This window comes from Anthonomus grandis, chromosome 15 (genome assembly GCF_022605725.1).
Source record: "Anthonomus grandis grandis chromosome 15, icAntGran1.3, whole genome shotgun sequence".
Lineage (NCBI taxonomy): Eukaryota > Metazoa > Arthropoda > Insecta > Coleoptera > Curculionidae > Anthonomus > Anthonomus grandis.
Genome location: NC_065560.1, coordinates 1,444,435 through 1,470,876, shown reverse-complemented (window position 1 = coordinate 1,470,876; position 26,442 = coordinate 1,444,435). Strand labels below are relative to the sequence as shown.

Below are 26,442 nucleotides of genomic sequence, written 5' to 3'. Positions count from 1 at the left end.
AGGTGTGTACTCACTTATATACGTGCTGTAAGTAAGAACATATATCCGGTTTCGTAGTAATTTCTTGCGAATAAAGAAAGAATGCGACACTTATCATTAAAACATTTTATTAATTAAATAAATACACCTTAGAACTATAATAGAATAAATGATGATCCAGTCTGCAACTTCACTACTTACTACTTCAGTCTCCATATACGCCTTAATTGAATAACTAACTAAAACTAGCAACAATTTCACTGTTTCATAGCGTTCTTAACGAAATCCAGATGTTTAGCAACATCGGTAAAAACGACATAATGCGACGAATCGCATCTGAATTTATTATGAACTGCCACACTGATGGACACCAGACCGCGAATCTGCCATATTGGGTTGTTCCTGTCCGAGTTCGGCTTGGGAAGTACCAGTCCACCACCAGAGTCGCCATTGCACACCGACGTACCTACAAACATTAAAAACACCTTTATTTTCACTCGAAAACCAACCAGGAAAGGGGTAATTTATTATTAGAAACCCTAAAGTTTCTATATATGCTGGTACTAATTGGTGAAACACCGTTTTTTTACCATAAAACAACGTTTGAAAATTGTCCAGTTTGACGTTTACGCTGCAATAACTTGATGGAATTAAGTGGGGTTATTTTCCTTCTCGCTCCCACTCACACACAACTGTCAAACGTTTCAAAGTTGACAGAAGTGACATTTGACATTATTATAAGAGCGCAGCTCTTAAGGAGGAACTCTTCTTTTTGGGAGTTTTCGCACGACCTCGGGACTCGGCGGACAAAAGTGCTTATAACTTTGATTCTATTTGGGCTAGAGAAATAATGTTTACTTTTTTATAATCTAGATATTTAGAGCTTTCAGTTGAATATTGATAAATTTTCATTTGTTTTTTTCTTTAAGACTAGGAAGCCTTCAAAGTCAAAAAATTTTTTTGGTCCAATTTTTTCAATGGGAATTCGATACAGGTCGCAACGGTTCTTTGAATCTTATGAAATTTAACAGATCGATTACAGTTCATGAGCTACTTATCTGTATAGTTTTTGGTTATTCTCAGCACACGGGAAGTATTTTTTTTTAACGCTCAAAGTTTTAGACATGTGTGATATTCCAGCCCCTCTGACGGTTTAACGGTGTTTTTCCGGAAATAATGACTCACAGAAGATAGGTGCGCCTTATCGAGAACTACAATTTTTATTAAGGACTTTTTTTGAAAAAATGTTTTTTTTTGGGAAAAAAATAAAAAAAAACTCAAAAAATTGATTTTTTTTAGTTTTTTCTGTGAAAATTTTATTACGGTGCAAAATTTAAAAAAATTTCATTTGGATTAATTAAACCTACACTCTTTCCGAATAAAACAAAGTATTAAGTTTAACGCTATCATTTATACAGGATGAGCAGCGCTCAGTTGAAAATACCCTTTTTCACACTTTTTTTTTTAAAGCCTTAATAACTTTTTAGTGGCATCAGTTAGAGCCAAATGGCTTATGGGCGGTTTGTAGCGTGTGATAAGCAGAATCTTTTGCAGTTTCAACCGTACTTTTAAGTAAAACCGTTTTTGAGTTATGAATTTTTTAACATTTTTTGACTTTGGAAATTAATTGTGCGCACCCGGTATGTGATAGAAGAACCAAAGCTAATCGAGCAGATGCGCCATTCATTTTACTATAAGATACTAAAATTTCATTTTTTCGCTATTTTTACAACTACCCTAAAACTAATTTTTTTTCAAAAAAGTCCCAAGTTCGAAAAATCGCTAAAAATCTACCCACGCAAGAGCGACGTTCGAGTCGCCTATGACCGGCGTATTCGCCGGCGTGCGCATGGCAACGAAAACGGCGATTTTCGCCGAAAAAAGACCCTTTTTATAATCGAAATTTAACTACTAAAACCGACTGGAATCGGTCCAGAATTGATGTTAAACTCTTCCTAAGGCTTTAAACTATTTTTCCATGTACAAATCATAAGGTAAAAACCTTTTTTTATACCCGAAATCATCATCTGAAAATGGTCGATTTTGACGTCTACGCACGATTTTAATGCCGACTTTTACGGCTGACTTTTACGTTTTGACAGCATGACGTCAACGTGGATGAATTGGCTCGGACTTGCTTCCTAATTTCATTGATAAAATGCTTAAAATAGCTCAGAACTTCCTGAAATTGGTACGAAATTATTCCAGAGACTCTGGAGAATCCGAATATGTGCAGATCTTTTACCAAATCGGGTTCTTTTAGCCGTGATAATTCGGCAACGTTTGACGTTTTAGTATTTGCCGTGTATTATTATAATATTCATGCGACATAGTGGTCTATACAAGTCATTTTGCTAGACAAAAATTACAACACAGTGGGTCCTAATGATAAAAAAAAAATCTAATCGGGATTTAATGGGTATTATTATTTTACGTATAATTATAGTAATTTTTTTTTTTTTGAAACTTTTTTGGTATTTGCCCGATTTGAATGAAATTTGGTATTTGGAGTTTATTTAAATATTAACACATACTTAGAGTCGAGCGGAGCTCTTATCACATCATGGTTCTGTAAAGCCTGATACCCCAAAAACCGTAGACTTAAAGCTTGTAAGACATATAACGCGGTGAGTAGCGTTGTCGGAGCAACTGCTCAACAATCTTCAATGGTGATTTCGACATGAATTGTATTTAAAAAACTTTCTACTGATCAAAATTAAGGAAAATCTCTACTGGTCCCAACTGATCGCTCGTACTTGTTAAGTATACTCGGTAGGCCAAGTGTGTAAAAAGGATTTAATATACCGGGTGGACAACAAGATTTTTGAAGTTATGTGGTACTAACTACTTAGTAGTACCCTGTCTTCACTAGAGTTAGCCCTATAAAGTAAAATATTAAGTGATAATACGTTGTACCATTTTTAAATCCGGCGCAAAAGGTTGTGCTACTCGTAAACCTCGAGTAAAAGTCCGGAAACGAGTAAATGCACGTTTCCTGAGATACTATGGGCATATGGGCTTTGGTGAGCTGTTCCGTAACCGTTCCAGTTTCGTCAAATCCCCATCCAACTACGATTCCTGAAAAATTAGAAAATCATTCCCACTATTTAGTTCAAACTGTCCTCACTAACCTGTTTGATTAACAACCAGCTCTAATTGATTAGATCCTTGCCATAAGCATACGGGCCTGACGTAACTGGTCAGTTGTGCAGGTTCGGTCAGTTTCAGCACCGCTATATCATTACCGAACACTTGAGGGTTATATTTGGGATGAATAATGATTTTATCCACCCTTCGATCTTGGATGCCCGGACTGCGCCAGGTACGAAGATAAAATTTGCCTGAAAAGGATAAAACACGTCCAAATAGAATCAGTTGAATAATAAGTCAGGATATGGTCAAAAAAATTAACCTACCAACGTATACGACCAAATTGTCTGGATTGACCATGGTCTGAGTCTTTTTCCTTGTGACACAATGCGCTACCGTAATCAAATGTTGAAGGCTTATCAAGGACGCACCGCAAATGTAAGTCAGGTCGATCCCTTGGGAGTGATAGAGGGCCGCGTGCCACGGAAACTCGCCCTCTTGGGTCGCTTGTCCATGGGTTATAAGGGGCCTGGGTTGCTTCTGGAACGTATTTAATAACTTCGAAACTGGTTTGCTAACATTGATGGTACTTAGGCTTACCACGACAGTACCGCAAACGGCTCCATTGACAATGGTATTCTTCATAGGGTCGATAGTACCAGGACGTGAAGGTTTTAGCAGTTCCGTGAAGTCTCCATGGAAAAAGTCTTCGTCCGGGTTTTGTTGCAGTGCAGGTTTACTTTAAGAAGCAGATTCTATATTTAGGTATGGTTCTTTGGGGATCATCGTCTTACCTTTCTGATGGTCCTGCATTGATAGAAAATCCTCCTTGATTGCTTATGCTGAGGGGATCGCTTATATCCGGCTTGTTCGTAAACAGTTGGTTCATTCCCTGGGGTGGTTCGGTGACGGGGCCATTTTCAGGACATTTTACTCTGGATAAGACAATATTGTAATAAGCAATCGTCACTTTTCTAAACTGTGAGGACTTACACCGCGTTCAATCTGAAGCTGGTGAGTTTCGGTGGAGGTTTGCTGGGATCGTATCGTACGTAAAATTTAATTTCTAGAGGCGTACCCGCTTTCAACTTGTAATTGGGATTTTTGATTAAATATCCGAGGTTGTTGTCTCTGGTTTCCACTTCTCCGAACCAGTTCTGAAAACGAGAAAGAAGGAGGGATGTACTTTAAGAAATGAGTTAGCTTTTAGTACTTCTACAATATGAGAACTGTTGCCCAAACAGGTTTAAACTGATTTGCCTTAAAGTCTCTTTTTCATTAGAATTGTCAAAGGAGGGACGGGGTTAATTCTGCATTGGACGTCCATCGAAATTTTCTAATTTTGTAGTTCAAATTTAGCGCCAAAACTTTTTGCCCAAACTCCCGCCAAATTAATTAATGGCTTCCGTACAATACGGCAACGCCGCCTTAGTTGCACGCGCCTCACGTCAAACCCGTCAATCAAAATCAACAAAAGTGAGGTTAAGCGAACGTAACAAAATAAAAATTATCAAAATATTTGTACCGAACGGAAATACAAACTAAAATGATACCGATTTACTCTATTGCTTTGTTAAAAATCGATTTATCGAATCTCCCGGAGCAACAACAAACGTTCAGTTACAAATAAAACGGTACAAGTTGGTCTGGTATGATCTTGGGTCGCGATGATGGACGCGAGATCGGAAAAGTTGGAGCATCAGCGGCAAATTTTAGAGCAAAAAATGAAGCAGAAACGTCTGGCGGCCGGTATGGTGCAGGCCTCCGATGCCCGGGGGGGCTCCGCCAACGGTAGCGGTAACGGCAGGAGGGAGTTGCACGGGTACGATGGACCCTTGCAGTTCGCCATGGGCAGGGACAATAATCCCGATCATATTCTTGTGTTGTCGAGCATAGACAGTTTAGGTGAGTAGATTTTAGTCATATTAAAAAGTTTGGCAGGATTTACTTGTGACATTGAACGAAAGGGCTTTCTAAAGACCTGTCAAGTATATACCTGTGAGTGTCATATTAAAGATTGCCAAGGTAATTTTGTTTTGAATTGGTTTGTACTCCGCAAGATTTGTTTAGGTTAGTAGATGCATTAGATACAGTAGATATAACGAGTAGGGTGCCATTCAATTTTCGAAACTTTGTTATGGTTTCATTGTTCCCTCCAACAAATTGTAAATCACAGTACAAGCTTTTTTTATTACCGCTAATTACACTCGGGTGTCATTTTCCAAATGCTAATTAAAATATGCACTTTTAATATGTATACTGAAATAATTTTCACCTTGTACTCATGTTCTATTATTGCACTGCAAAGATTACTTCATTTTACTCCATTAGCATGAGGTAAAGGTGGCTGGAACTAAAATTATGTATGTTGTATTACAAGGAGACATTAATTAACAGTCATTATTTGCATAGTAATTTATGTTATGAGCCTAGGCAGTGGAATAGTTTGGATCCTAGGTCATTATTTAAAAGGTTGAAAAAAATGAGGTCTAAAAGGGACGCACACATGTAAAACACTCCCAAACTATATACAAGCACAAGCAATAATTGCAATATACAAATATTAGGTATTTAATTAAAATGACACAAATGTTAAAAATAGTGCACAGTACAGAATAGCAGTTTTCTAGAGTTATAGGAATTCTTGTAAACTGTAAAAGGCTTTGAAGCATAATTATTTCTTAACTGCATTTGTAAAGGAGCTGTATTGCAAGATTTTTATGTTTGATATTGGCAGCCGGTATGATCTAATATAATGCCAATAAATTTTCAAACATTTCCTTCTTTTTGTATATTTATAATATGTTCTGGTATGTTGATTGCAGTTTTTTGACCTTTAAAAAGTGCCATGCTAGTCTTTGGTTTATTTCTTAATGTGTATACTCTAAAGGCCTTCAACTCCCTTTAGACAATACGATGGTCCAGGACTTGACCACCAATAACATGTCGAGCAGCGATCTGTTAGACATCGAGGACGAGGAGTCCTCGCCAGTATCGCCGAATCAAAACGGCAACGTTAGCGGCGCCCCAATAAATCCCATCGGAGATTACGGGGACACGCTGAACGATAACGAAGCGGTCGGACGGGATCAACAACAAACGAATTCCGCCAACGCGGAAATCGAGGGCGATCTTACCAATGACGATATGGCCGCGTTCGTTTTGGAACCGGCGGCACCCAGGGTAAGAAATATCTAGATAGATTATTGATATACTATATGCAAATCAAACACAATAAAATTAAATTAAATATATTAAATGACACAAATAAAATTATGCAACATTTATGTAGGTACAAGATTGTTGTTGGTTGTTGTGAGGTATAGGTGGGAAAATCTTCATGAGAGTTGCATAGAGTGAGATTTTGCTTAACGTGCATAATATACTCACAGGGTAAGGTTAAAATGTAATAATTTATAAAAGAATTTCGACAGTCCTCTCTATAGAGTCATAACCGGAGATTGCATTTTCTTTATTGGCAAGAATATCTTAAGAATTCAGAATTCAGACTCAGATGTCTGAATAAGAAAAGTTGTCGAGACAGTTTTTTTTGAGAGATTTACAAGGTATTGTTCCTGGGTTAATCAAGCATGCATTCTATTAGTTGGACCCGTTGGCTCTACCTCTATAGTGACTCTACTTATACCTCTATCTTCCTGGCTGAATAATAACTTTAGGGAAACCCTTTAATTTGAAAATCTCTATTCTATTAAAAATTTAATCGATTTTGCTAATTCCCTTAAAAACCTTAATTTATAGAATAATTCCTTTAATAAAATAAATCTAAATCTATTAGACAAACCAGCAGTTACAGTACAAAGAAAACTAGGGGTGCCTGGTCTAAATTTCCCAAATTTCTCCAAAACTATCCATTTACGGAGGAAAATTTAAGAGTGATTTTTTGAAGGCAATTCAATTTCCTTTAAAATGATATAAAATATACATTGCCATATTTTCCCGCAACAGAGAAACGAGGAATTATATCGATTTAAAAACCGTTGAAATAGACTTTTTTATTCTAAAATTTTGAAATTAAGATTCTCAACTAGTGGACCTAATACAAATCCTTAGTTTTTTGGAATTGCATTAATTTAAGTAAGGTAAATCAATTTGTGGAACAGCTACCTACAAATTGAAAAAGCCTGGAACAAACTGGTACAACTAAATTGCCTGTTTTTCCAGGATTGCATTTCTTTCATAAAATTCCTGCAACTTCACATAAGAATCACACAAATATCTATTAGTTAGTTAAGCTTAAACAATTTATCCGGTTACTAGGTCCTGTTCCGTTGCCGTATAGCGAGAGACAGACGCGGAGTGGATCGCGGTCTCTTTCCCACTTACTTCCTTCAATTGGAGAGACCGCGCGGTCGTCGCGCGCTCCTATTGGCCGCGAGGAAGAGAAAAAAGAGCGCGACCAGCCATTACGTCATCAGCGCGGATCCGACCGATTTGTCGCGCCGCGGTACCGGTGCCGTCGGTAAACTGCGCAGCAACGCCATCGGGACGCGGTTTCAAGCGTGGGCGGGAAAAAGCGCCGGTAAGTCGTTGAGAGTATTGAGTTGTTTAAATTAAAACTACAAAACATGCCATAAAGTACCTTAAATAAATAAGAAAAATATTTTGATAAAAGTTCTAAGAGGCCATTTACACTAGTCCAAGCACCAAGTGCCCAGGGCGGCAAATCTCAAGAAAGAAAAGAAAATATTTTCAACGGTTATACTTAGAGGAGAAGGTCCGAATATGGGCCCCATTTTGTTTTTTGAAAATATTAATGGTGTCATTGAACGAATTAACCTGTAATTTGGAAACCTAATTACTGGAAACATCCACTTTAAAGTTATAAACACGGTTTTAAAAAAATACTTAATAAGAATGATGTGATTTTCAAAAATCAAAAAGTATACATTTTTAAGATTTATGAAAAGTGCTTGAAATATGGGCCACCCTATAAAAGTAACAAAAAGTCGTATTTAATCATAAGAAAATATGTATTTTCAAAAAACAAGACATAAAAATACTATATTCGCCACGTTCTGTGTCCGCACAAGTCTCATGTGACCACATATTACACATGAAACAGCGCACCCACGACTCGCCCTTGACATTTGGCTGGGACTTCGAGTTTTTTCAATAGAAGTTTCTAACTCGTTTTTGTATGGAGAAGACGTTATAATTTCAGACTTAGAAGACGTTTTTCCACGATTAGTTACTTTTCTTTTTATGGAAGGGACTGGGAACTGATTTTGACAAACTAGGTGAAGTGGAGGCAGGAACATCATGAACATATCTAGGGCATCCGGGTTGGGGATCATTATTGGAACATGGCGGGTCAGTAGATTTAGCATTTTTGGTAATTCGAGTTGCTGGACTGGACACGGGAGAGGAACTTTGATCTTGGGAAGTATTGCTGCTGGTGGGGTTTTCTTTAAAATCACTGCATCTTTTAGCTGCTTCAGCTTCCTTAACTATTAAAGGGATACATGCCTGTCACTCGAAAACCTTTGATTGCTATTTGTGCAGTCTGAGAACAGAACAGAAACAGGACGCTGATTAACACGTATCCAATTTCTCATTTCTTCGCTATAGTAGAGCTTAAATGGACCCATAAAACTTTTATCTAAGGACTGTAATTTATACGTAGAATGAGGGGGTAGTGACAATATTGAAATGTGATTCTCCCTGGCTAAGCTAATAACTTCCAAATTGCGGGTGTGGCTGTAATGTCCATCCAATATTAACAAAACGGGGTCATCCTGAGATGGTTTAACGAATTGTATAAAATGACGAAACCACTTCGTAAAGAGATTTTGTTGAATCCACCCACTGGGATGTACGTCATAAATTGTCCCCGGGGGTGCCCCACTAATTAACTGGTCATTTTTATTTTTCCTGGGAAAAATTAACATTGGCGGTACAAATTGTCCACCAGCACTCATACACGCAACGAATGTCACAAGTGATCCTCGTTCCGCTGAAGTGATGGTGCAGCTATCTGTCGTTTACCTTTTCGACTAATTACAGCAGGGATCTTAATTTGCACTATTGATAGGCCTGTCTCATCGACATTAAATATTCTATACGGTGGAAAATTGTATTTATTGTATTCCTGCTCCAGATTATCAAAAAAACGTGATGCGTTTTATGCATTAAAACCTTACAAAAGACGTTCCAGTTGGCTTTCTTAGGGAAAGTATTTCCTTATGACGACGTAAAAATCCATCAAGCCAGCTTTTTCCTGCTATTTCATTCCTAAAGGGGCTATTCTTACCCTTTTTTTTTAACTAAATTGTACGCCATAATTTGAATGTCTCGTCTAGTGAGACCGTAAAATTTTGCCTCCATTGTGAGAATGTAATCAACAAGCTCCTTCTCCAGTTGACTACCTATAACTGTTTTTCTTCCAAGGGTAGTTGCGGTTATGCGGTCAGGATCTCCATCGACTTTAGAAAGCCTTTGTAAAGTAGATCTTGGTACACAAAATGTTTTTGCTGCCTGCCTACAAGTTAATAAATTTTCTTTAACAGCTTTCGTCATATCACTGGTATTCCACTGCTTTCTCATTTTTTTTGGGAAACGTATTTTTCCTTTGTTCAGGGCATTTTTACCTAAAAAATAACAATCGTGGCATTTTTCACAAGTATATACTAAATATGGGCCTGGCTCATATTTCAGACAGTTAAGTGGCCCATATTCCAAACATAACAACAAAAATTTTCATTTTATTCCAAGTGTTTGACGTAAGTTTTGCATATCTCTAAGAAATTTAATGTGATTTTTTTCGTTTCCCAGGTATTTGAGGTTGGTATAATTTTGTTAATTTTTTTTCAGGATTTAAAATATATTTTTTCTTAAATCTTTGAAAGAAACACTGATCAAGTACCTTAAAAGAATAACAAAATAACGTCCAATTTCTAGAAGATAACACAATTACCTCCTCATCGGGCCTTGGCCAGTGTTCAGTTAAAAGTAATATATCCGGCGAAAAGTATATAGTGTAAAACGAAGAGGACCTAGAACGGGCACTTACACTTAGTTTATCTTAATGTTGTGAAATACTTATTCATATCCAGAACTCACCTGATAACTTTTTTAACACTTTGTTGCTCGACTTTTTTTGCCCGATAGCGTATGTGTAAGTAGAATTTTTCTTTCCTACTCTGTAATTTAAATATGATTACTTTCTCGAATTGCTTGGAAGAGAGACGTGATTTTTTTATTCCAGGCAGTTGATAGGATCCAAATACGTTCAAATTCCTAATATCTGAAGAAAATAATAAAACATGATTGTATACTTCAACTGCCTGGAAGAAAAACATTATTTAATTATTCCAGGCAGTTGATATAAACGAAATACGTTCAAGTGTCTGATATCTAAGGAAAATAAAGAAACATGATTACTTTCTTGAATTGCCTGGAAAATAGACTTTTTATTTTTTATTCCAGGCAGTTGATAGGAACCAAATACGTTCAATTTCCTAATATCTGAAGAAAACAATAAAACATGATTGTATGCTTCAATTGCCTGGAAGAAAAACATTATTTAGTTATTCCAGGTACTCGATAGGAACGAAATACCTTCAAGTACTTGATATCTAAGGAAAATAAAGAAACATGATTGCTTTCTTGAATTGCCTAGAAGAGAGACATGATTTCTTTATTCCAGGCAGTTGATAGGAACCAAATACGTTCAATCCTAATATCTGAAGAAAATAATAAAACATGATTGTATTCTTCAACTGCCTGGAAGAAAAACATTATTTAGTTATTCCAGGCAGTTGATATAAACGAAATACGTTCAAGTGCCTGATATCTAAGAAACATAAAGAAACATGATTACTTTCTTGAATTGCCTGGAAGAGAAATATTATTTGCTTATTCCAGGCAGTTGATAGAAATCGAAATACGTTCAAGGCAGAATATAAAAGAAATATAAATAAAATAAAAATATATAAGAAATATATAAAAAAGGAGTTAATAGCCGTTGCCAAGATACCAAATGTCTTAGAGAAAAATTAAAGGTGAACTTTTGTAGAGCACAAAAAAAAATTATAAAACTTTGTAATTAAAAGTAAGTTTCTAAAATCAATAGTTTTGGAAATAATAATTAAAATAACATTTGACGTTTTTTTATATATAAATCACCCTGTAACTCACGAACTAATAAACATTTTGCGACGCTGTAAAAGGATTTGAAATAAGCATAAAAATTGGCACCTTTTTTCTAATTTAACCGCCCTCGTATCTCCTATAGTTTTGGAAATAGTAATAGTCACACATGGCAAATAGGACACCCTGTATAGCTGAAAATTTCCTCTATTGAAAATGCGCGTAAACTTGACAACAGAGAATCGATGAATATGTTTGAAAACAAAACCGGGAGGGTTGTTTTGTTTTTTTGTGCACATGTTGAATTCAAACAAAGTTGTTAGTTACTAATTTTAGCCTTTTAACGTTTTAAGGATTTTGATTACATAATAATTAAAAACATGTCATTAATAAACGCTAAATGTATCCATAGTACCGAGGAAATGTACTGAGGAATCCATGGTATCTTTAATAATGCATTTTCCAAACTTAGTATCAGAAAATGATCGTCAAAAAATTGACAACGAATGGAGAATACTGAAAAAGCTCATGGTACTTCGGTTTATCCTCTGCTCTCAAAATTTGCCTTTAATATTTTAATTTTGCCTCATTCCTCCGCACATGCAGAAAGGATATTTTCACAAATCAGATTCTAAACAACAAAACAGAGAAACAAACTATCCATTAACAGTATTGTCGGTCTGATGCATTCGAAAGAATACATTTGGCAGCAGTGAATGCTTTAACTTAAACATTGATCAAGAATTGTTGTCATATCTTAACAATAATAATAATAATAGACAGTTTGCGAAACCATTAAAAAGTATCATCGATAACCACTAATTGACATGTATGACATTTGAAACGTCATTCATCGTATTTCCCTAACGACACCCTCCGCTATCTTACGAACGATAGGCATAGCCCTAATTTTGTCTGAAACAGTAAAAAGAAATTTGTTTTTTTTTTATTTTGCATAACAATGACCACGAACGACCAACCCAAATCTAAATTCCAGTGTCTTGACAAAATTTAAGAGAAGTAGGGTCAGATTTAATGATAAAGATGACCAAATACTAGCAAATAATCCCTAATCATATTGTAACTTTAGGTACTTTCCAATTTTTAAATAAGGTCACCTAATTAAATTAGATATAATATTGTAGACCAAATAATAATAAAATATCTATAATTTGTTTAATGTCAAAGAAAAATGAGGTTAGAAAATGTGAGGAGTAATAATCACAAAGAAAACGAATTTCTTGAAAATAAAAAATTTTTTGCTATCGTTAGGTTAGCGGTAAGAGTGTCACATATTTTGAAAACACTTTTTGGGAACGTTTATGGCTATGTTAAGCGTCAAAACATATGCATCTTCCAAGACTGTCCAATATGCACAAAAAATCCCGATGTGTTTAATAAACTTGTTACCAATTTTAAATACAAAAAAAATGTACCATTTTATATTCAAATCTACCCGCTTTTTTGTTGATAAATTTACCGCTTGCGGTGATTTTTACCTGGCAACACTGCGTATCCATGACATTTCACATCGTATTGTATGTTTTCTTTTTCTATTTATAAATCAAAAAACATGACTACTTTCTTGAATTGCCTGGAAGAGAGACATGATTTTTTTATTCCAGGCAGTTGACAGGAACCAAATACGTTCAAATTCCTAATATCTGAAGAAAATAATAAAACATGATTGTATTCTTCAACTGCCTGGAAGAAAAACATTATTTAGTTATTCCAGGCAGTCGATAGGAACGAAATACGTTCAAGTGCCGGATATCTAAGAAACATAAAGAAACATGATTACTTTCTCGAATTGCCTGGAAGAGAGACATGATTTTTTTATTCCAGGCAGTTGACAGGATCCAAATACGTTCAAATTCCTAATGTCTGAAGAAAATAATGAAACATGATTGTATTCTTCAACCGCCTGGAAGAAAAACATTATTTAGTTATTCCAGGCAGTTGATATGAACGAAATACGTTCAAGTGCCTGGTATCTAAGAAACATAAAGAAACATGATTACCTTCTCGAATTGCCTGGAAGAGAGACATGATTTTTTTATTCCAGGCAGTTGATAAGATCCAAATACGTTCAAATTCCTAATGTCTGAAAAAAACAATAAAACATGATTGTATTCTTCAACTGCCTGGAAGAAAAACATTATTTAGCAACGAAATACCTTCAAGTGCCTGATATCTAACGTTTCTGTTAAATAAATGTACGGAATTTTCACAAATTGTATGTTTAGGTGGCGGCAAACTGGAAGAAGACACCCCGGACGGCCCCCCGAAAGAAGAACTGGCCTCGATCACGTACGACGCGAACGTGTTCGGATTTAAAGGGCCCCGTCGCATGACCGTCTTAGTTCCGGCCCTGGCGGAGGGCCACAGGGCCGGTCCCGACGAGCCCCTCCTCGAGGCCTGGAAATCGGGACGTACGGACCGACTCGTGTTGTTGCGCAACAAAACCCCCGTGTGGAACGACGACACGCAGTCATACGTGTTAAATTTTCACGGACGCGTCACCCAGGCTTCGGTCAAGAATTTCCAAATCGTCCACGACAGCGATCCGGATTACGTGGTGATGCAGTTCGGACGAGTCGCGGACGACGCCTTCACGATGGATTATCGGTATCCGTTGTGCGCGTTGCAAGCGTTCGCGATCGCTTTGAGTAGTTTCGATGGTAAATTGGCATGCGAGTGAGTCTTGTGCGGTTAATGGTTAATGACAGGGGCTTTAAAACTTGAGGAGGTAATTTAGAACATTGAGTACCTTGAATAAGCCTTGTTGCAAACCATAGGCGAGGAGTAAAATCATTGTTCATAGGATACAGTGCGTAACTTGGAATAAATTCAGTAGTTCTTTATTTTTTCAAAAAAATCCTCGGATCCATCGATTTATTTGCATTCTTTTTTATTGAAAATAAAGTTATACAGTAAGGTAATCGCTCCAGTGTTCGGAAACCTTAAGCCAAATTTCATTTTGATTATCTCAGTATTTTATTTATTTATCTATCATTACAGCATCAACAGCCAATTACAGATACCGAAATTACCTATAACGAATAAATTCAAAATAATCAGAAGCACTAAGTAAGCAATACAACATCCTACATACATAGCTCTTTGAAAATTAACTAAATACCTACAGGAACACTAACGTTATAAACTATTTAAATCCTGCCTCTGAGAAGCATACATTGCATAGTAAAACTTTCTAAGCATATCAAATCTATGTCCAAGTCACTGGCATGAATATTAAAAAAATTGCCCATTTTATATACTTATTAAACACAATATCATTTAAGTATCCACCGCGAGACCTCTGACAAACTTCAATCCTTTTAAGAAAATTTTCGTCATCACTTTTCGGCACATTTCAGGTGTTATCTCGGCTAGAACTTCACGAATGTTGGCTTTAAGTGGTTGAAGAGTTTGAGGGTTATTGGTGTAGACACGATCTTCCGCATAGCCCCACAAAAATCATCCAAAGGTGTAAGATCACAGGATCTTGAGGGCCAATACATATCACCTAATCTTGAAATTAAGCGTCCTGGAAACTTCTCTTGCAAAACGTCCTGGAAACTTCTCTTCTCTTCTTTTCTTATGTTTTTTTAAATGGAACACTCTATATATTTATAGTTCATAAAATTGGGCTCTTTTCTACCTTTTCAAAAATATATAACAGTATGGACTTATTTTCAAAAATACGCAAATAACTAAGAATTTTCTAAATTAAATGCATAATTTAATAATAGTAGACTTTGTCTAGATAAGGAAAGGTACAGCACGTGCAGTAAATTTATTTACGCCGCTGCCAAAGCCCCGATTTGTATATAAACAGTGCCGTTGCGTTAATTCTTATATTTGTGTTCTGTGCTCTAAAATTAAAATTAAAAAAAGGCGCGCTACTGTCGCTAATCGCGCGTTATTAGGGGACAAAACTTGGCGCAGCTTTAAAACAGATGGTGGACCTTCCTTAGCTAGACAAACTCTAGGCCATGAATAACAGTAATAGGCAAATAAAAAGTTACAAATTAATAACGACGAATGGGGAATTGCATCATTCCTATTTTTTTGTAACAAAGGAACATAAAAAACAAATATATACATTTAATAAACGCTATAACAAAACAACATTTTTACAAGAGATGTTCAAAATGACCACCATCTTCTCTGATACAAAACTGGCACATTTTTCTAATCCTTTGAATAGCATTTAAAATAATAATTTGTCTCCTTCTCAGATTTTGAAATGGTAAATGAATTGCGTCTTGAAGTTCTATGAGATTATTGCATTGTCTTTTATACACTTGACCTTGTATATACCCCCATAAAATGAGGCGACAAGTTGCAAAACCGGCCTTATCCCACAAACTAGATTTAGAGATAATCGACAAAAACTATTTTACACAAAGTTACTAGCGGTACTTAAAAAAATATAAGTTCATTGTGTGGAGTTAAATAATTTTGCATCTATTTTGTTCAGAAATAATCGTATTTTTTTAAAATTTTCAACAAATAAACAAAACTGGATATGGCGAGCTTTGTTGCAGTAGGATACATATTGCGGGTTTTGCTACAGCAAGATGCGAATATAGCTGCTTTTGCTTCCGAAATTTTATATTTGTGTTTTTTAAATAAAATTAAACAAACAGCATTAAGCAATGCTTTAATAACAAAAATAGTTTTCCCTGGCTACATATTGTTATTAATTATGAAAATAATAAAAATAAAATGTTATTTAGGTAATAAACAAAAATAAAACTATCTAGGAAACGTATAACAAAAAAATCTAAATTCTTAAATCAGTTTCTCCTTCTTCAGCGATTGCTGCTTCATCATTATCAGAATCTTTTTGAAAGTTTTCTGGGGCTGCCTGAATTCCATCTAGTAATTCTCGGTAGTACACTAGGATATTCTGATCTCGCCACTCTCGCCCATCGTGCTTACGTAGAAGATTCTACACATCTTTGATTTTTTCTTGCTTAACAGGAATTTCAATAGGTAAACGTTCCAGTTCCATATTTCTATAAAACTGGCCTTTCTTTAGTAAACTTCTATAGGTTGAAAGATCAGACTTATAATTAACTTCCCCTTTAATGCTTTTTTTCAGCGACAATCTTTTACACTGGGCAAGTTTAAAGTGCCAGCTGGAAGTATTTTTCATGACACGGGATGATTCACTTTTCCAATCACTCACAACACATTCTCTGTCGCCTAGTTTTTGGAGCTTTCCTTGCTCTTCAAATAACAAGTAATAATCTTCTGGTTTAACTACGACTTCTTTTCTACGAACTTCCTTTTCGATTCTCGATCCGGGGATAGGTAAGAATGCCCAACTAAAACTGGGATGTTAGTTTTACTTCAGTGATAGTAGGTGGTGCTTGCGTCTCTAACCAGTATCCTAACATGCAAATAATCGTGGAATTCTTGTTTTGTCTAGGGCACCCATCACAAAACATTTCAACTACATTAATGCCGTCGCTGAAGGTATATGTCGTTAGGAGATGATTTATCATTGAAGTTCTCTCATTGGATCCCTTAGGCGTTTCATTTTCCAACCATGTATATATCCGTACAGAATTGCGTGTCTGTGTAGATTTTGAGCCTCCAATGCAAACGATACAGTTGCCTAGAATAATACGCTGCTTGATCTGGTATTTCTGGTAAAATCATGTTCTTTTGGCAATCAAAGGAGAATTTTACTGTGTTTGGTAATTCTTTTTCAATCATTTTGGTGAAGCACTGTGCTTTTAGCTTATGCACTCTCAGTCTAACCATAAGTAGATTTTTTTGTACCTCCGGCAATGACTTCAGACTGACATTCAGAGCAAACATCGGTGCTGGGGCTTTTAAAACCAATATTATAGTCAGAAATAAAAACCACTCGAAAGTAGTCATACTTCACTGCAAGATTTGGTTCAACAGAAGCACAGTAGTACATCTTCCACAGCTTTCTGATGCTTAGTTCTGAAGGAAGATATTTCCTAGTCGACTTATGTCTGCCGTAGTGGGATTCAACAGGCTGCAGTTTTTCAATAAAAGCTGTAACGGACATATTTTTCTGGATGTCTATTTCCACCCCTTTTTTTCTACTGGACCGTAGCCTGTTTCCAGATGTCTTTTGCAAATTAACTGTACCCTATCTTTTTTGATACCTAATATCGACAAAAATGATTCTCTTACAAAATATCTGACTGTCATTCCTTTTCTGGAACTTTCTACTTTTTCAGCTCTTGATCGTTGTGGTTGTTCCTGAGTTGTATAGCGCAGAATAAACTCGTCTTGTTGCATTTTCGTAAAATTGCTCGTGGAAGCGCCGAATATCTTGCATTCCTAATTCATTGCATTTTAAGGCATTTTGTTTCTTGTGTTTACATGTTGGTTTGGTTGGTGTAATGTTTTTGCAGCATACCGATTTTTCTTTGCTCGCTCACGTTTCCAGTTTTCTATATTACGTTTACGTTTTCTGCTAATGATGACTGTAGTTTCATCCATTACAAATATTATGGACTGCTTCAAAATAATAAACTGATAATTCGACGCCGGGCGGTTTAGCTGCACGTGGCTGAAACAAATCTGTTTGAATTGGTTGGAAATTCTTTGTTTTCATGCAGTAAGTACAGAGTTGCCAAAATTATCAAATCATTTATCGCACACGATAAATGATGGGTAAGTTACCTATGGTATAAAGCGGGTATTGCAACCGTAATCACAGTGAAAGTATATAAATGGATAAGACGGATTCTGCCGCAGTAATCGATTTTTACACTTAATTTTAAATAGGAGGGAGCGACTTTTGCTGCATTTTGTGGCTCTATTTATAAAGATTCTAAGGTCCACTATTGATATATTTACTAACACAATTTATTTCGAAAAATGGACAAGGCGGGTTTTGCAACTTGACGCCTCAAATTATTTATTTATTTATTAACGGTATCCACCAATTTTACAAAAATAAAATAATACAAAAGATACTAATATTAATTCAACTTAAGCTTGATAATAGTAAGACATAAATCAATGTTACCAATTAATTTAAAAAAAAAAAAAAAACAATTTATTTGTCATTTTTTTGTTTCTTGTTATAAATAGCCATATGGCCTCCCATTAAATTATGAATTTGATCATTTAAATTTAGAAAAAAGTAATTCTTTTGCGTATTTTTGAAAAGTATGGACTTATACTGTTATATATTTTTAAAAAAGTAAAAAAAAAGTCAATATTATGAACTATAAATACACAGGGTGTTCCATTAAAGAAAACATAAGTTTGGGTGAAAACTCAGAAACTATTGATCAAAAAAAAAAAAAACACTGGATTCTACGGAAAAAATCTATAAGAATGAATTTTTACTTTTACAAAAACTCTAAAGATAACGGAGATACGACGGGGGTCCCAAAATGCAAAAATTTCAAAAATGCCCTGTATCTTAAAAAATAAAAGGGCTATGAAAATTCTGTTTACAGCATCTTTAGTTTTACGAAAAAGTAGCACAGTGTCGCGAAAACCGCAACTCTCTATCTCTAAAAATAACGGAGATATCCCGGAAAAGTACCCAAAATGGGACACTCTGTACATACTGGTAAAATGTTATTAGGCTAATCAATGTCGACTTGAAAAACCACGTTGATTTTCCGATATACTATATTTTACTTCATCATAATATAGTCTATTAAACAATGGAATTTCAAACACTTTAGATACAGAGTTTAGTATAGTAACTGGTCGATAATTTATTACTTCATTCCTGGCACCTGTTTTTAATATTGGAATGACTTCAATTATACGCCAGGCTTTAGGATAGGTTGAAGTTTCTAAACAAAGGTTAAAAATATGCAAAAAAGCCTTTACTACTAAGAAATCAACACAACCCTTAATATTATATCCAGGAACACCATCAGGTGCAACAGATCTGTTTCCTTTCAATTTCTTAATGGCATTCCTAAACATTTAGCTTTTAAACTTTATATTAACGATATTATAATAAATGAATGTTTTTCAAATTCTGTAAGTTAAATTTGAAATAATTATTAATAAATATAAAAAGTACATTTCGACCCAGTAATCGTCACCCACTAACTAGACCAAGTCTCAGTATTCGTCATTATATTGAATGAGTTTTCGGCACTGTACCTATAGCGAAGAAAAATCGATGTGTTTTACCTAAAATACACATTTATTTTTTAGGTTAAACACGTTGTACAGTAAAACTTCCTCAAGTCTTAAGCCGCCATAATCATATTGTATGCTAAATATTGTTAAGGTTTGATTTAACGATGACTATATTCAATTGTTGCTCTATAATACAGGGTGATATAAGCGGGCTTGTATAAGCAGTCTTACAGGTTCAAGATTGTTGTATTGACCAGTATTTTAGATTAAGTGTTTGTTTCGCATATATTACCATAAATTGATCTGAACCGAATTTGTTGTGTGTATAAATAATGTTTAAGTTCGGTTGGGTTTTGATGACGTGGCCGTTTTAAAAGACGAACCTTGCCATATATATATATACGATTATCGTTGTGCCTTTTAGTTGATCGTCACAATTAACGATTCCTATTTATTCGAATCTAATGTTTAACTGGAAATATATTTTATAATAAAAAAATAGATTTTTGTATCTTAATCGGGAATTTTAGGATTTTTTATGGAGGTTTTATCGAAATTTTGGGGGCACATTTCTTTAAAAAAAAAAAATGGGTCTATTGCAGAGGAAAAGTTGCATGTTTTTTAACTTTCCCTGTATGATTCAAGAATCACAAAAAAAAATAGTTATACCATAAATGTTGCGTTTTTTGTTCTAATGGAACACCCTATTTTTTTATTGCATTTTTGAGTTCTATGGTCAATTTTAAGTGTGCCCTAATTACGTTAGTCTATCTTTAACGGTTTTTAAGATATCGACGCTCAAAAGTGTGACTCTAACTTAAAAACGAGTATAAATAAACTTATAGTACCCCTAATTAAAAATACTTGAACTTACCATAGAATCAAATAATGTTAAATAAAAAAATAGGGTGTTCTATTAACCCTAACCTAAAGAAATACGAACATGCCGTTTTTCCTACTAAATGAAACACCCTGTAAATTTTTTTAAATTAATTTTTAAGGAGGTGATAAACCATCTAAAACAGGCCCTAACCTTCAATAATAAGGATTTTCCTTTGACCTGATTGTCTCAACATAGAGGGTCTTAATTTTATTTTTTATAGAAATGTGCTACACTTTTAACAAACTAACCTTGTGATTGTGATCATTATCATTCCGGATTTTAATAAACCAGGTTTGAAATAAACCAGCTCTTAACTTAATCAAATGAACTAATTCGTGCCTTCTTTGTCGACTATCGTTTGGTTTTATAAATGTACATTTAGCTAGTATTAAGTAAATTCTTCTTATATAGTGCGGTCTTTTTTCATCCCCTTATTAATTTATTGAATGTACACACATCAAAATGGTCTAAGGGACAAAAATATTAAAAGACACATACAGGTAATTAAATTTGAATTCATTTTGGAAACATTTTGGTGAATACAAAAGGCACCTACTAAGGCTACAAATAATTTCAATTAAAATATAAGCGACAATCACCACAGTCCCATAGAGTTACAAGAGACCCTATAAAAGACACATACAAGATTCAAAGACTAATACAAACAATACGATAGTATAGTCATGAGTTATTATAACCAACGAAATTTACTTACAATTTTATTCATACTCCTTAAAGCATTATGTACTTTGAACTTGACAGGTATAAGCAAATGCTCCTTTTTATTTATATGCATCAATGATTATCTTGTACGCACAATTAAAGCAAATTCTTACTACGTTACTCCGATAGCAAATATTGTACCGAACACATCTGAATCAGTCTTTATTAAGTTTACAAATACGCCTTGAAGAATTTGAACTATTTATGGAATATCATCAAGGAATGTGCATCAAATATTAAACACTATCCTTTTTTTTGTCCCCTAGACCATTTTACTGATTGCCTTAGCACAGAAACTGTGTTAAAGAAAACGCATATATTTCAGTGGATTTCAACTATGCTAAAAGGGTGTAGAATTTTTTATGATCGTACATTGTCTCCCATTTTTTCACTTACAAGTTTTCGCACTCCAATTACGTCATACCTGTTCCTCGTTTTGCTCATTTTTGTATGTTATTAGTACGTGTGCATCCTATAGAAAATAATTTGTTAATACACATAAATTGATATTAGGAATTTAAAAATTCGACGCAAGTTGGATTTTAAAGATTATTTTTATTGATTGTGCGTTACGTCCTTGTGAACTTATTGATATTTGTATTATATTAGTCAATAAAGTGGAAAATAAACATTCTTACCGAAATGGACGTTTGTAGTTTTATTAAACTCTGGAAGGTTTTTGTTTGGGTAAGCAAAGACCTTTCAGGTATTACCTTTCCTGGTTTTAGGACATTTATTAATGGAGTCAACGTTCTTCTTAATATTTCAAAGTAAGTATGAATATTTATATATTTTTTAAATAAATTAGACGACCTATAGTTAACTGCGAGTACTCTGGACCTTTAGGAAGTCCAACCACCTCTTATTGTCTAAGAGGATAATCCTTTGTTATAGGACAATCATTGGAAAAATAAATGAATATAAAGTTATAGTAAAAAAGCAATTTAAAATTAATTACTCCTTTAAATAAGCTCTAGCTTAACAGAATTTTGGCCCAATGTGTCGTTTATTGCAGTAGAAACTAAAAGGCAAAATTTACAGTGTCGCAGTATAATATGTAAAATATAAGTTACAAAGTTACATGTTTCTTTTAACTAGTACATCATCAGACTTACTAAAAAACAAAACACGTCACACACAAAGTACTACGTTTTGTGTTTATATTGCAATTATTGTATATCAGTGTCTTCATGGAACAATGGTTGGTTTTTTCGATTTAAGTCAATATATCAAGGTTCTTTTTTGATAAAATTTGCAATAACATTAAAGGTAAGAAGTAGTAACAAATGTACTAGACAGTCAACTTGATTATTGCAAAGTTTAACTTAAAAAAAGCACAGATGTAGTGGGTACTGTATAACATCTTTTAAGGGTGTAAACTCCTTCGATTTTATAACTTATATATTTAGGAAAATTAATGTTTAATTAACGTTGATCATTTTGAAGCCTCAGTATATAGTGTGAAAACCAGCAGCATACAGGAGTCATAAATATAAAGCCAAAATGACTTAATAACGTCTATTAATTTTAGGCTTATAAAAAAATCATAAAATTCAATAAAGAAATTAAAATATTTATATCATCGGAAGTAGTTGAAGAACTACTTTAAAACAATTTATTTCAATGAATTCTAGGACCATAGTGCAACAAATGTTTTTAATGTCTGTCGTTTTAAGATATTTTCTTAGGTATTTGTTGCACTATGAACCTAAAATAAAAATTTACTACGGAATTTTTAAAATTTATTCTGGACTCATTTTGAATAGTGAAAAGTATATATTTTTTGGAAATTATTAAATTAATTTATTTTTTTGAATTAATATAGGTTCATAGTGCAACAAATGTTTTTTCAGATGTTCCCTTAAAACGCTAAACGTTTAAAATATTCGTTGCACTATGGACCTAGAAATATATAATAACAAAATTCAATGGTAAAACTTTGTTTAGGTCCAAAGTGCAAGAAATATCTTAAGGACTTTAACATGGCAAAAAAAAACATTTGTTGCACCGTAGACCTAAAACAAATGATTTACTAAATATATGCGTTATTGGGTAATTAATATTAAGCTTATAGTGCAACAAATCCTTTTTTTTTTAACTATGTTAAATCCATACTGCAAGAAATCTTTTTTAAAACGATAGAAATTGTATCCATTGAACATTTGTTGCAGTGCGCCTAAATTAGTTAAAAAAAAATACAATGGTAACATTTTTATTTAGATATTGTCATTTTTTTTATTGAATTATTGCACTAAGAGCCTAAAATTAGTTAAAAAAAAATGGTATTTTTTGACCCATTTGACCATATTTCAAATACAAAAATCTCATCCATTCTTTTCAAAGAAATTGAACAGTCACGGCCTCAATCACTCGCTACACGTGTTCGCTCTACCCAGAGCATCATCAGGCCTGAACTTTTATTTGTCTCCATCAATTTTGACCAGTTTTCTTTATGTGTTTAAGGCCATTAAAATGATAGGAGAAAAAAAAACATTATTTTGTTGCACTGTGAATCTAAACAATAATTTACCATTATATTAAAACATTTGTAAATCGATCAAGATCTTATTGCAAAATCATTGCAGCGTTTTCTTGGCTTCGTATCATGTGAATGATAGAGAGTGGATATGTGAATAAAAAGGGAAGAGCAGGAACCCATTTTATTCTACAAACCCATGCCTGTCTACTAGATAAGAGTCGAAAAACTCTACTAGATTGAGAAAGGAATACATAGTGTCAAAGGTTTTTGCGAGATCTGTGTAGATAGTATCTAATTAATTACTATATCTAGATCTAGTAGAACTGTCTATCTGGTCCTTTGCAACATTTATTGCACCTGATTTAAAGCTGGGGCAAATATTTGCTTGTTTGCTGAAAAAGTTTTTATCCAAAGTCACAATTACGCAGTAGTAAAGAATGCACAACATCAAAGCCAGACGTTTCCTTGTTCATTAGTTTAACCTATATTATTAGATTGGTGAATGTTCCAAATTATGTTAAATTGAGGAAGGTAGGCTCAATTTTTGCATAAGTATAAATCTGTGGACCTCAAAACGCCCTTGCAAGAACAGTACTTACCCCCACTTGTATACTTTTGGCGTCCAACACGATCCTGAACCAAACTCCGGTTAAATCTTGATCGGGGACCAGTTTGGCCGTGCCGTACCACCTGTCCGGCTCGTTCGGTTTCTGCTCGTATTGAAAAATCCTGGGACATGGTGAAACCAGTTCCTGAGACCTCACTGCCAAATGATCGAGAAGGACACAGAGCAAGTACGTGAGGTACCGTCGGTTCGTCATGGTTGTGGTGAGTGTCTGTGGGAAGCATTACAAGTCTAGTTTAGTATAATGTAATGTGATATAAGGAAGAGGTAATGGTAAGGGTCTACGGTTGGGCCAGAAGTAATGGTAGACTTTGGACAAAAAAAGAGATGTGAACTATCTCGTCTTAAAGGACGCTCGACGATGATTGATAAGCTTAAGGGGAAAAAACGTTTTAACCGCAATTGGTTTGGGTGGAAGGAGCTACTGTTAAATTTGGGAGTAGAGAAGTAACTTAAAAGAACTTGAAGAAGACCTTACTTGGACGTTCTAATGAAAAAACATCAACTTTAGGGACTTATTACATAATATAATATAATTGAGTCTCAGATCACCCTTGTGGGTTCATAATAATCTTGAAATGATACTTTTCTCATGCATACAATTTTATTACAATCTTCTGCATAATTGAAAACATGCTTAGTCCAAACACTTACTATTTGCTGATATCACCTACAAGCTTTGTAATCAATTGCCAATGACCGGCGCAACTAAATTACACAATATCAAAAATTGAAATATAATTGAACATACTGATTGCCTACTTACCGAATATATGGGGTGATCGCAATTCAATTTCCAATAATACTGGTGGTTCCCAACTACAATAACAAACCGAAATCAAAACCAGTTGGTCATCACGAGGTTTTACGGGTCCTATTTATATACACCGCAAAGATTCGGGAATCGAATTATAAATTCAATAACCCCCCGATGGTGTTGGTGTTATACACAAAGAAACCACAACAAAAGTGCGGGCGCCAGACTTGTTGGTAAACAACCAAATGGAATTCGTTGTGTTGGTGAAAAAAAGAAAAACCCCGAACTCGAAGAACGGAACTCGTCGGACTGCATTCAGGAGGACGAACGACTTTGCAAAGAATTTATAAGGTTGTTGATGGGTGTGCAGGAATCCCCCCCGACCACGGGGTCAACGTATGATTTATCGAACGGCCTTTGGGAATTATGGTGAAGGATGTTGGGCGATTTTAATCTCTCTTCACTCCTACGATGGTCTCCGGAGGAATTTTATAACAAAGCGACTATAACCATGTAACTCCGTTTAAATACTGTATAATAACGTTTCAGCTGTGGCATCCTGGAATCGTCGAAAACGACTTTTTCAGGACTTTCAAAGTGCTCTCATTTCCTTAGTTCTGCTCGGATCCTGTTATAACCCGGTGTTTTCGTAATCTAGGTGACCCAAATAAGACGCTGGTATACTTAGTTTGATTTCGAAAAAAATCAATTTTTGGTGAAAAAAATTCGATATACCCGAAAAATGAAAAAACCCAAACTTTGAAGGTCGATATCTCGGCTTCTATAGGAGCTATCGGGAAAATTCTAACGGTTTTGTCTTAGTTTCGTCATTATGAATCCAACGAGACCATCCGCAAGATCGTAGGTTTAACGATAGCCGAGATATGGCATTTTTGATGCCCATTTTTGGCCTCAAAAACGGACGTCGAAAACGACTTTTTCAGGATTTTCAAAGTGCTCTCATTCCCTTAGTTCTGCTTGGATCCTGTTATAACCCGGTATTTTCGTAATCTAGGTGACCCAAATAAGATGCTGGTATACTTAGTTTGACTTCGATAAAAATCAATTTTTGGTGAAAAAATTCGATACGGGGGGGTATACCTGAAAAATGAAAAAACCCAAACTTTGAAGGTCGATATCTCGGCTTCTATAGGAGCTATCAGGAAAATTCCAACGGTTTTGTCTTAGTTTCGTCATTCTAAATCCAACGAGACCATCCGCAAGATCGTAGCTTTAACGATAGCCGAGATATGGCATTTTTGATGCCCATTTTTGGCCTCAAAAACAGACGTCGAAAACGACTTTTTCAGGATTTTCAAAGTGCTCTCATTCCCTTAGTTCTGCTTGGATCCTGTTATAACCCGGTATTTTCGTAATCTAGGTGACCCAAATAAGACGCTGGTATACTTAGTTTGATTTCGATAAAAATCAATTTTCGGTGAAAAAATTCGATACGGGGGGGTATACCCGAAAAATGAAAAAACCCAAACTTTGAAGGTCGATATCTCGGCTTCTATAGGAGCTATCGGGAAAATTCTAACGGTTTTGTCTTAGTTTCGTCATTATGAATCCAACGAGACCATCCGCAAGATCGTAGGTTTAACGATAGCCGAGATATGGCATTTTTGATGCCCATTTTTGGCCTCAAAAACGGACGTCGAAAACGACTTTTTCAGGATTTT

At 34.9% G+C, this 26,442-nt stretch overlaps 2 protein-coding genes across 2 annotated transcripts; one reads left to right on the top strand and one right to left on the bottom strand.

The window, feature by feature from the left end:
• Nucleotides 1-90: 90 nt before the first annotated feature.
• Nucleotides 91-25,060, bottom strand: LOC126745216 (chymotrypsin-like elastase family member 2A). The gene is made up of 9 exons (XM_050452965.1): nucleotides 24,770-25,060; nucleotides 23,978-24,214; nucleotides 4,063-4,226; nucleotides 3,864-4,004; nucleotides 3,670-3,808; nucleotides 3,396-3,609; nucleotides 3,111-3,320; nucleotides 2,896-3,057; nucleotides 91-445 (listed from the first exon to the last, which is right to left on the bottom strand). Exons 2-9 carry the CDS (start codon nucleotides 24,197-24,199, stop codon nucleotides 237-239), a joined length of 1,461 nt encoding a protein of 486 aa, XP_050308922.1. The 5' UTR covers nucleotides 24,200-24,214; nucleotides 24,770-25,060; the 3' UTR covers nucleotides 91-236.
• On the top strand, nucleotides 4,531-21,546 carry LOC126745217 (protein king tubby). Its single transcript, XM_050452966.1, has 4 exons — nucleotides 4,531-4,974; nucleotides 5,978-6,252; nucleotides 7,348-7,609; nucleotides 13,425-21,546. The coding sequence occupies exons 1-4, from the start codon at nucleotides 4,737-4,739 to the stop codon at nucleotides 13,877-13,879; spliced, it is 1,230 nt and encodes a 409-aa protein (XP_050308923.1). The 5' UTR covers nucleotides 4,531-4,736; the 3' UTR covers nucleotides 13,880-21,546.
• Nucleotides 25,061-26,442: the final 1,382 nt, after the last annotated feature.